Below are 12,266 nucleotides of genomic sequence, written 5' to 3' on the forward strand. Positions count from 1 at the left end.
TTTTACTTGATCTATTCTCAGAATGATAACATGCACAGGAAAACTGAACTTTTTTGATATACACACTGAAATTACAGGCTGTTCCCACTGATTTTGTTTCAGGATACAAACTGGGAAGGGGGGATATTGAAGAAATGGAAACACTAATAAGGATGGCAAATAAATATATTCCCAATGCCTCAAAGTCACTTATCTGAAATTGTATCTCATTAGCCATGAAAGTAAATGACACAAGAATCAAGCATTTGAGTTGATTTGTTGAAGAAAATGGTAAAGTTATGGTAGCCTTATTTATTAATGACAGCAAGGTGTGTGTGTGTGTGTGTGTGTGTGTGTGTGTGTGTGTTAAATGCAATAAATGGGCGGCTGTACTTTTAATGACAGATACCACTTTGTTTCTAGTATGCAAACCTTTTAATTGAACAATAAACAGCATTCATTCCAATTGTGTAAATTCAAGAGAGGAAAAGCATTTTTCTATGTTTGGTATGTCCCTCTAATTTCCATCAAATTTATTTCCTTAAAAAATCAACAATTTCTATCATCATATAGGTTATTCTCCAGTAGAATTACAAACTGAAGATGAAATTCGCTGTCCAGATACTCTGAAAATGCAAACCTGGCATATCCATCTTCAAAACTTGAACGAGCATTGTGTTACTCTATCTGAAATGTCGCTTGCTAGCTTTATTTTAGACATCTAAATCACTCTTATTTTTCCACTGGGATTGTCAATTTCTTTATGTTTATCTTTTCTGTTTAGAACTGGAAAAGTAGAGGACAGTAATGGGAAACCATACACAAGCGATAGTGTTTATCCTGGCAGGTTTGACTGATGACCCACAATTGAAAGTTGTGTTATTCGTCTTTCTGCTTCTCACCTACTTGCTGAGCGTCACTGGCAATCTGACCATCATCACACTTACCCTGGTGGATATTCACCTCAAGACCCCCATGTATTTTTTCCTTCGGAATTTTTCATTCCTAGAAATTTCTTATACTACTACATGCATCCCTAAATTGTTGGTTACTATGGCAACTGGAGACAAAACCATTTCCTTTAATTGTTGTGCAACTCAAGTGTTTTTTGCCTTCCTTCTTGGTGCATCTGAATTTTACTTGCTGGCTGCTATGTCCTATGACCGCTATGTTGCCATCTGTAAGCCTCTGCATTACACAACCATCATGAACAGTAAAGTCTGCATTCAACTTCTCTTCTGTTGTTGGCTTGCTGGATTCTTTACCATCTTTGTACCTCTCCTCTTAGGTGTAAATCTTGACTTCTGTGCGTCCAAAATTATTGACCATTTCTACTGTGATACAACTCCCCTCATGCAGATCTCCTGCTCAGACACACAGCTCATTGAAACCATGGGATTCATTTCTGCGTCAATGACACTCGTGGTCACGTTGGTAATGGTGATAATATCATACACCTTTATTGTGTTAACAATTCTAAAATTCCCTTCAACTAATCAGAAGAAAAAAGCTTTTTCAACATGTTCTTCTCACATGATTGTGATATCCCTTTCTTATGGCAGCTGCATCTTCATGTATGTTAAACCATCAGTCAAACAAAGAATATCTTTTTCCAAGGGAATTGCAGTGCTCAATACTTCCGTGGCTCCACTTTTGAATCCTTTCATCTATACCTTGCGGAACCAGCAGGTGAAAAAAGCCTTCTTGAACATGATACACAAGATCGTTTCCTTCTCAAGCAAATGAATTCCTGTTGCATTTTATATAAAGAAAATGAACCCCTAATAATATCAAAATATCTAGTAGTAGCTTCCAATACAGTTTCTTCTGGTTTGTTATGTTTTTTTTTTTTTTTTTGCATTTATGTCTGTGATATTCATCTTTATCTCTTCTTAAGCATTATTTGCAGAAAAATCTTTGTTCCAAAGAATTTAGTTTTCTTTATGTCCTGCAAGAGATACTTTTTTTCCCATCACATCCTTTCCCTGTGAGTATCTGAAAGAAATGGAGCTAAGTTTTCAATCTGTCTCTGTTAGATTTGAATTCTAGTCAAGATTATGAAGTATTTTATTTATTTTATATTTAATGTAACATGCAATGTATAAGTTATTACAGCTCTTTATTTGTACCTATTTACACTCTACTTAAAACTGATATTTATTTATATCTTTTGAATTACTGTTGAATTATATATTTTGAACCTATATCTTTTGAATAATTTTGAATTACTTTTATCTTTTGAATTATTGCTACACACTCTATTTAATGAAATGAAAAGATAATTGTGGCAGAGAATAACAATTGTTGATGATCAAATTAGAAAATAGTTTATTTTGAAAAGATTGTGGGGGCATCTGAATGGCTCAGTCAATGAAGCGTCCACCCTTGATTTTGGCACAAGTAATGATCTAATGGGTTGTGAGATCAGGCCCCATGTCACACTCTATTCTTAGTGGGGTGTCTGCTTAAAGATTCTCTCCCTCTGCCCTTACTATCATGCACTCTTGTTCTCTCATTCTCTCTAATATAAGTAAATCTCTAAAAAAGTAAATAAAACTAAAAAAAAAACACGTTGTACATTAGAGTATATTCCATTGAAACTAGTTTAATTTGTGTTAAAGAATTATGAGCAATTACAAATATTTCAGTTAAACCTGACAAATACTATACTAACAATCATAAGAAATTATTGAACATACCTGCCTCATGAAGGGTGGAGCAGCTTAATAATTTCAGCAAATACCTAAGCTTGGTTTGAGAATTATCCTAATATGCACATCAGCTTTGATGATTTCATGAGTACAAATGTGTTGAAAAAATTATAAATTATTAATCACACATATTCTTGTATCATTTTGAAAGATGAAACTAAGGATAGCATTTTTCTCTTTTATTTATCTTTCCTATAATTGTTTCTTCCCATACATGACATAGATTTAGAAAAGTATCATCTCATTTATTGAACTTAATAGCAAATGACAAATAACTAAGTAGATTAATACAGTTAGCAAAAAATATAATGATATAAAATAATAAATGAATGACTGTTTTCTGTGTAGAGTGAAAGTATAGAATAATACTCAGGACTTATAACTTAAATCTGAAAGTATGGCATTGAAAAAACATGACAAAAATCTATGTTAGGGCGCATGAGTGGCTCAGTGGGTTAAAGCCTCTGCCTTTGGCTTTGGTCATGATCCCAGGGTCTTGGGACCAAGCCCCGCATTGGGCTCTCTGCTCAGCGGAGGGCCTGCTTCCTTCTCTCTCTCTGCCTGCCTCCCTGCCTACTTGTGATCTTTCTCTCTGTCAAATGAATAAATAAAAATCTTAAAAAAAAATCTATTGTTGAGGGAAGCTTTTGGAAATGGGTTATAGTTGACACTGATATTTAGAATGTACTTTAGTCATTACTTTTTCTTTAAATCAACAGAAAATATAATTGTAATGGTTTGCATGTCCTGACATTTAAAAATATTCATATAGTATGGAATCAAATAAAAAATAATCAGGTAAATTTCATTTTGGCAAATAGGAACTATATAAGTTTCAAAAGAGAGATTATCTCTCATGATATGATAATAGCTAAGCTGAACTGTTACATGATATAGCTAATATTTTAAGCTGAAAAAAATACTTGATTGTGATCAGATTCTGAAAAAGTGTCTTTCTTTGGTTGTCTGCATTTTTTAAAAAATCACCTCATAATAATATTACAGTTTAGTAAGTTTAACTTAATTATTTTTCTTTGCATTTTTTATTTCAATTCTAGTTATTTAGCATATATAGTAAAATTGGTTTCAAGATAGAGTTTAGTGATCCATCACTTACATGTAAGTGCACTTACAGTGCTCATCACAAGCCCCCTCCTTAATACCTATCACCCATTTAGCCCAGCCACCACCAACCTCCCACAGTTTAATCACTTTTATTGGAAAGTTTGGATAAGAGTCATAGATGGTAAATAATCACTCAATGGATATGGAGTTCATTTGGATTAGAAAAACAGAGGAGACTTTTCTGTAAATTTTTATTTTCCTCTTTCTATTTCTAAAGTATAATGTTGAACATGATGGAGAATATCACTCTGCCAAATCCCTACCTAAATGTTTTAATGTATTCCCTCTGTCAAAATTTCCCTTCTTGGAAACCTCACTAATACTGATTTATATTCCTAAATTGTTGATAACTCCTTTGACCAAAGAGTAAACATTTCCCTAGAGTGTTGATACAGCTTAATTATTTTTTCTTCATCTTTTTGGGAGCTTCAGAATTGTGTGTTCATATGTCTTATGACTACTCTTTTGGTCTGCAACCCACGAGTCACTTGATCATTATGCCCAGAAAAATGTGCTACCAACTTGTATCAAGTTGTATTAGTACATGGGAAGTAGAGTCATCTCTTAACATACTTTGAGACACAGATCAAAGTTCACATAATAGTATTTGGATATCTAATTGTTTCAGCAGTAAGTGCTGAATACTATGCCATATCCACTGAATCACTAAAGAAAAACTCTCTGAGACAGAAAACAGAAAACAATAGCAAAAACCAATGAAGACAGAAGTCAAATCTTTAGGACATAAATATAATTGATATATCTCTAGTTAGGTTCATCAGGGAAAAATAGAAGACACAAATTTCTGATGTTAGGACTATAACATGACTTCACTACAGATCTTGTGGATATTGAAAAAACAATGACATAATATGAACCAGATTTTGGCAAAAATAGATAATTTATATGAAATTGATAAAATACTTGTAAACCGTAAACTTCTAAAGCAGTCATTAGGAATTTATAAATGGAGAACTCTATAATAGCTAAAGTAAATGATTCATATTTAGAAATGTTTCCCCCCAGCATTCACACACACACACACACACACACACACACACAAACACACACACTCATCTAGGTTTAGATGGCTTCACTTATAAATTATACCAAAAATTTCTAAAAATATCAACTACGCACATATTCTCCAAAAAACTGGAAGAGAGAATACTCAATTCATTCCTAAGCTATCATTATCATTACACAAAACACAGACAAAGAATTAAAAGAAAAAATATCTGGGCTCTCTACTCTGTTGCACTGGTCTATGTGTCTGTTTTTATGCCAGTACCGTGCTGTCTTGGTGATCACAGCTTTGTAGTAAAGCTTGAAATCAGGTAGCGTGATGCCCCGTGTTTTATTTTTGTTTTTCAACATTTCCTTAGCGTTTCGGGGTCTCCTCTGATTCCATACAAATTTTAGGATTATTTGCTCCAGCTCTTTGAAGAATACCGGTGGAATTTTGATTGGATTGGCATGAAAAGTATAGATTGCTCTAGGCAGTATAGACATTTTAACAATGTTTATTCTTCCAATCCAAGAGCATGGAATGGTCTTCCATCTTTTTGTGTCTTCTTCAATTTCTTTCTTGAGTGTTCTGTAGTTCCTCGAATACAGATCCTTTACCTCTTTGGTTAGGTTTATTCCCAGGTATCCTAGGGTTCCTGGTGCTATAGTAAGTGGAATCAATTCTCTAATTTCCCTTTCTGTACTTTCATTGTTAGTGTATAAGAAAGCCACTGATTTTTGTACATTGACTTTGTATCCTGCCACGTTGCTGAATTGCTGTATGAGTTCTAGTAGTTTGGGGGTGGAGGCTATTGGGTTTTCCATATAAAGAATCATGTCATCTGTGAAGAGAGAGAGTTTGACTTCTTCATTGCCAATTTGGATACATTTTATTTCTCTTTGTTGTCTGATTGCTGTTGCTAGGACTTCTAATACTATGTTGAACAATAGTGGTGAGAGTGGGCATCCATGTCGTGTTCCTGATTTCAACGGGATCTCTTCAATAAATGGTGCTGGGAAAACTGGTCAGCTATATGTAGAAGAATGAAACTCAACCATTCTCTTACACTGTACACAAAGATAAACTCGAAATGGATAAAAGACCTCAATGTGAGACAGGAATCCAACAGAATCCTAGAGGAGAACATAGGCAGTAATCTCTTTGATATCAGCCACAGCAACTTCTTTCAAGATATGTCTTCAAAGGCAAAGGAAACAAAAGTGAAAATAAACTTTTGGCACTTTATCAAAATCAAAAGCTTCTGCACAGCAAAAGAAACAGTCAACAAAACAAAGAGGCAACTCACAGAATGGGGGAAGAGATTTGCAAATGACAGTACAGACAAAAAGTTGATATCCAGGATCTATAAAGAACCCTTCAAACTCAACACACACAAAACAGACAATCATAAAAAAATGGGCAGAAGATATGAACAGACACTTCTCCAATGAAGACATAGAAATGGCTATCAGACGCATGAAAAAATGTTCATCATCACTAGTCCTCAGGGATATTCAAATTAAAACCACATTGAAATATCACCTTACACCAGTTATCATGGCCAAAATTAGCAAGACAGGAAACAACATGTGTTGGAGGGGATGTGGAGAAAGGGGAACCCTCTTGCACTGTTGGTGGGAATGCAAGTTGGTGCAGCCTCTTTGGAGAACAGTGTGGAGATTCCTCAAGAAATTAAAAATAGCACTTCCCTATGACCCTGCAATTGCACTCCTGGGTATTTACCCCAAAGATACAGATGTAGTAAAAAGAAGGACCATCTGTACCCCAAAGTTCATAGCAGCAATGGCCATGGTCACCAAACTGTGGAAAGAACCAAGATGCCCTTCAATAGACGAATGGATAAGGAAATGTGGTACATATTCACTATGGAGTATTATGCCTCCATCAGAAAGGACGAATACCCAACTTTTGTAGCAACATGGATGGGACTGGAAGAGATTATGCTGAGTGAAATAAGTCAAGCAGAGAGATTCAATTATCATATGGTTTCACTTATTTGTGGAGCATAACAATATCATGGAGGACAAGGGGTGTTAGAGAGGAGAAGGGAATTGGGGTAAATTGGAAGGGGAGGTGAACCATGAGAGACTATGGACTCTGAAAAACAATCTGAGGGTTTTGAAGGGGTGGGGGGATGGGAGGTCGGGGTACCAGGTGGTGGGTATTATAGAGGTCACGGATTGCATGGAGCACTGGGTGTGGTGCCAAAATAATGAATACTGTTATGCTTAAAATAAATAAAAAATAAATTTTAAAAAAGAAAAAAATAAATTCAGAAAATATTACTTATGAATACAGATAAAAAAATTTAAAACAATATATAAAAATTAAATCCAATAACATATAAAAATGATAGTATACAATGATCAAGTGGAGTTTACTCGTAAAATTCTCTGCCCATTTTACATTTGAAAATATATTGATGTAATCCTTAACATGCATACACAAATGCATCAAACAGTATGAGAAAAAAATATTAGCATTGTAAAGAGAAATAGACAAATCCTTATCATAGTTAGAAATGTCAACAACTCTATTCAAAATGGGCAGAAGTGCAGGCATAAAATTGGTAAGGACACAGCTGGACTGAACAACACCAAGAATCTACTGTATGTAATCAACATCTATAGACTATTTCAACCAACAACAGCTATACACCTTTTTTCCCCAAGCTCACCAAGACAGATCACATTCTGGGCCCTAAAACACACTTTAAAAATTTTGAAGACTAGAACTGACACAATATTGGCTTACAAATGACATGGTATTAAACTATAAATAAATAAAAAGAATGAATGAGAAATATTAAATTATGTATAGATTAAATAAGACATCTAAATAACACATGGATCAAAAAAAATCTCTAGAGAAATTTAAAACTTCTATATTTATTATTTATTTATTTTTATTTTTTATTATGTTCACTTAAACAACATATAGTACATCATTAGTTTTTATGCAGTGTTCAATGATTCATTTGCTGTGGAATAGCATGGAGGACCATAAGGGAAGAGAGGGAAAACTGAATGGGAAGAAATTCAAACATTTTCAAATAAATGAAAAGAAATATTTATTTATTTATTTATTTTTAAATATTTTATTTATTTATTTGACAGAGAACAGAAGCAGGCAGAGAGGCAAGAAGAGAGAGAGAGAGAGAGAAGCAGGATCTGCACTGAGCAGAGAGCCCGATGCGGGCTCGATCCCAGGACCCTGGGATCATGACCTGGGCCGAAGGCAGAGGCTTCCACCCGCTGAGCCACCCAGGCGCATCAAAAAAAATATTTATTAATGTTTGTGGGGTGCAGTGAAAGCAATGCTTAGAGGGAATTATATCATCCAATGTATCTACTAGAAATGAAGAGAAATCCATAATCAGTTAACTGTTTCCACTATAGGATATGGCAATTAAAAGGATAAAAATAAGGAAGCCCTATGAACAGTTCTAAAATTTGATAACCTAAATGAAAGTGACCATTCTGTGAAAGAAACAATTTGCCAAAACTCAAATAAGAATAATCCAAAAAAGTTTATATCTATTAAAAATTCACTTAATAATTAATTACATTCTAAAACAGATAGCATCAAGCATTCCATGTTCATAGTTTCTTAGAATACTATTGATACCACCCAAAACAATTTATAGATTTAGTTCCATTTATATCAAATTCTAATAATATTACTTATTTTCAAAAATGGAAAAAAAAAAAAACAGAAAAGTTGATTCTCAGATTCAAATAGTACTGCAAGGAAACCTGAATATCCAAATCCATCCTGAAAAGAAGGTAAAAGTGAGAAGACTCACATATCCCAGTATCAAAGCTCTACAATGTGGAGTAATTGGAATGCTTTATATTGTTAGTGGGAACGTAAAATTGTGTAGTCACTATGGAAAAGTTTGGCACCATATGTAGGCTAGAGATGTTAAGGTCAAGTTTGTGTTATGTTAAAAGGTGGAGTCCACTGAAATCTGACTTACAGAATAGCAAAGGCTATCATGAAAAGTAATAGAGATATATAGACTTCTTAAAAAAGATTTTATTTATATATTTATTTGTCAGAGAGAACAAGAGAGTACAAGCAGGGGAAGAAGTCAAGGGAAAAAGAGAAGCAGAATCGCCTCTGAGCAGGGAGCCCATTGCGGGACTCAATCCCAGGACCCCGGGATCATGACCTGAGCTGAAGGCAGATGCTTAACCACCTGAGCCACCCAGGCACCCCAAAATACAGGCTTCTTTGGTTTCTTTCTTTGCTTTTATCTTTATACAGCTCTATTAATGCAATGTGTTATCTTTTTGTGAGTCTTGGATTAAAAGAAAACAAATTCAGAGAGTTTGATAGAGTTAGTGAATTTTTGAGTAAAAATTATATGAGTGAAGATTTAGGGGATGTTACTGCTGACTAACAGAATATTAAAGGAGGTTGGTTGTCCATAGCAATGTGTTTATGAGGATATTAAGAGAGTAGGTTTCTCTGTAACCTTTTCTCTTTAATTCTATTTTTTTTTCCCTCTTCTCCTCCCATTAATCCCCCTTCTTCACAGAAATAAGCTGTGAGAAACCACACAGAAGTGACACCTTTTATTCTTCTTGGAATGACCAATGATCTACAATTACAAGTGGTTATTTTTTCTCCTCTTTATTTTTGTCTTTACCTACATCTTGAGTGTCACTGGGAATCCAACCATAATCACCCTCACCCTGATGGACTCTGATCCAAAGACATCCGTGTATTTCTTTCTCCAGAATTTCTAATTTTTAGAAATATCATTCACAATTATGCATCCCCAAATTTCTTGTCAGTATAACAACAGGTAATAAAGAAGTAGGAAAGCTGAAGGGACTCCTTTTCAGAAAGACTCCATCCCTGCTGTAAACGCTAAGACCTGTTTAATCATGTTTCATATATCACCTCTGAACAAGCCAAAGAAGCTATATTCCCACCTCAAGGGAGAAGAATAAAATTCAACATTCTCTGGGTTTTGCCTAACTCCCCCAAACACCTGGTAACATCCAAGAAGAGCCAAATTCCAGACACGTTCCAGGACATTAGCTTTAAACAGATTTTGCTGACCCCAGCATCAACACCCTTATCTTTGGTAATTCATAGAACAATCCCTGTTATTCACCTGATGCTCACTTTTCCCTGGATTCCTACACACACCCTAGACAATTTTCTAATATAAACGCCTGGCCCCAAAAAACAACAAAAAGACTCATTCTCCTTTCGTTTCCAAGTCTGCCAGTCACTCTGTCTACTATTCTGTCTGTCACTTACACTAGTCAATAAACTCTGTTTCTGCTTTCTCTGGCTCACATTTGAGTTCTATCCTGTTGGAAGTCAAGGACCATCTTGGCTGCTCCTGTGGGACCCTCCCCTGCGTCCTTGGACCAAGTCTGCCTGCATCAATAAGACCATTTCTTACAACAGTTGTACAGCATAGTTGTTTTACACTGGCGTGGATGCAGACAAACTTTTTCTTCTGGTTCCTTAAGCCAATGATTATTTTTGGACTAGTACTTTACAGACTCTGGGAAGACTTCCTTAAAGATCTCAGTAGTTATACTTAAACTATTTGAATAATGAGACCTTTATTGTTTAATAAAAGGGTTCAAATAAGTTTACTATTTTAATGATCTAAACAACAATCTTGTTTTTAGAGGGACTGAATTTCCTAATTATGAGGCTTCCAAGGAAATGGAAAATAAAATTATAACAATAGAGCATAGAAAAAATGTATTTAGTAGACTTAGAAGATTCTCAGAATCATTGAATGAAATGGAATTTCATTTTTGCCTCAGGTCATGATCCCGGGTCCTGCGATCAAGCCCTTCATCAGGCTCCCTGGAAGCCCGCTTCTCCCTCTCCCTCAGCCTCCACTCTGCTTATGCTATCTCTGTCTCAAATAAATAAACAAAATCTTAAAATATTAAATGAATTATTTTTTTTTTTGTTTTTATAGCAAGGCTGTGATTTGTAAATTCATTACAATTGCTTTTTTGAAAAACACATCTTTTGTAACATAATCCAGAAGATTTCTTTCACCTGCTGGTTCCTTAGGGTATAAATGAAGGGGTTTAGTAAAGGGGCAACCGAGCTATACAGCAAAGCTATGCCTTTGGATACAGTCACCCTTTCTTTGGCAGATGGCTTAATATACACAAAGATGCAGCTCCCATAAGTCATGGAGACAACAATCATATGGGAAGTACAAGTGGAAAAAGCTTTGGTCCTTTGCTGTGCCGAAGGGAATTGCATAATGGTGTTCATGATGCAAGTGTAAGAGAGAATCACTAACACCAATGTGACCACAAGTGTCACCACAGCAAAGATAAAAGACATCAATTCTAGGACATGTGTATCTGGGCAGGATATCTGCAGGATAGGAGAAGTTTCACACATAAAATGATCATTATTTTGGAAGCACAGAAATTGAGCTTGAGGGACACCTGGGTGGCTCAGTTGGTTAAGCGGCTGCTTTCAGCTCAGGTCATGATCCCAGGGTCCTGGAATCAAGTCCCACATTGGGCTCCTTGCTCGGCAGGGAGCCTGCTTCTCCCTCTGCCTCTGCCTGCCTCTCTGTCTGTCTGTGCTCGCTCGCTCTTCCTCTGTCTCTGACAAATAAATAAATAAAATCTTAAAAAAAAAAAAGAAAGAAGAAATTTAGGCTTGAGTCCCATAAGCATTGGGGGAAAGATGATTAAGAATCTGGTTAGCCAAGAGGAAAGTACAAGCCAATAGCACACTCTGCTGTTCATAATGACTGGATAATGCAAGGGTTTACAGAGGGCAACACAGCGGTCACAGGACATAGCAGCCAGAAGGTAAAACTCCGTTACTCCCAGTAAAAGAATAAAAAACAATTGAGCTGCACAATTATTATATGAGATGGTTTTTTCTCTAGTCATGATGGTTATCAAGTATCTGGGAATACATACTGCTGTGAATATGATTTCTAAAAAAGAGAAGTTGTGGAGAAAGGAATACATTGGTGTCTTGAGGTGAGGATCTAGCAGGGTAAGGAGGATAATGATTAAGTTCCCCATCGGGCTCAATGTGTAATTAAGAAAGAGAAACATGGAAATCACAATTTGCAATAGTGGGTCATCTGTCAGTCCCAGGAGAATGAACTCTATTTCCATTGATTGGTTGTTCATTTCTCTTAATATACCTTAACAAATATAAATTAGAAAAAAAGACAAATAATTAAACATACACATGAATATAATACATTGTAGTGTAATATAAATTTTCTCATATATATATAAATACACACATTAACCTATATATAAATATATATAAACCTAAATACATATAAATAAGCCTCTATATAAATTAATTTAATCATATAGAAATTTACCTAAATATATACAAACTAAATAAATGTATATATACTAATTACACATCTTAACTAAACATAT

General features: G+C 35.1%; 2 protein-coding genes across 2 annotated transcripts; one reads left to right on the forward strand and one right to left on the reverse strand.

Annotated features, from left to right (window-relative positions):
- The first annotated feature begins 786 nt into the window (after positions 1-786).
- Positions 787-1,725, forward strand: LOC132020741 (olfactory receptor 6C74-like). Its single transcript, XM_059404892.1, has one exon. It carries the CDS (start codon positions 787-789, stop codon positions 1,723-1,725), a length of 939 nt encoding a protein of 312 aa, XP_059260875.1.
- A 9,105-nt stretch (positions 1,726-10,830) lies between these two features.
- On the reverse strand, positions 10,831-12,002 carry LOC132020742 (olfactory receptor 6C6-like). Its single transcript, XM_059404893.1, has 2 exons — positions 11,497-12,002; positions 10,831-11,266 (listed from the first exon to the last, which is right to left on the reverse strand). The coding sequence occupies exons 1-2, from the start codon at positions 12,000-12,002 to the stop codon at positions 10,831-10,833; spliced, it is 942 nt and encodes a 313-aa protein (XP_059260876.1).
- Between the last annotated feature and the right edge of the window lie 264 nt (positions 12,003-12,266).

The sequence above is a fragment of the Mustela nigripes genome, chromosome 6 (genome assembly GCF_022355385.1).
Source record: "Mustela nigripes isolate SB6536 chromosome 6, MUSNIG.SB6536, whole genome shotgun sequence".
In the NCBI taxonomy this organism is placed as follows: domain Eukaryota; kingdom Metazoa; phylum Chordata; class Mammalia; order Carnivora; family Mustelidae; genus Mustela; species Mustela nigripes.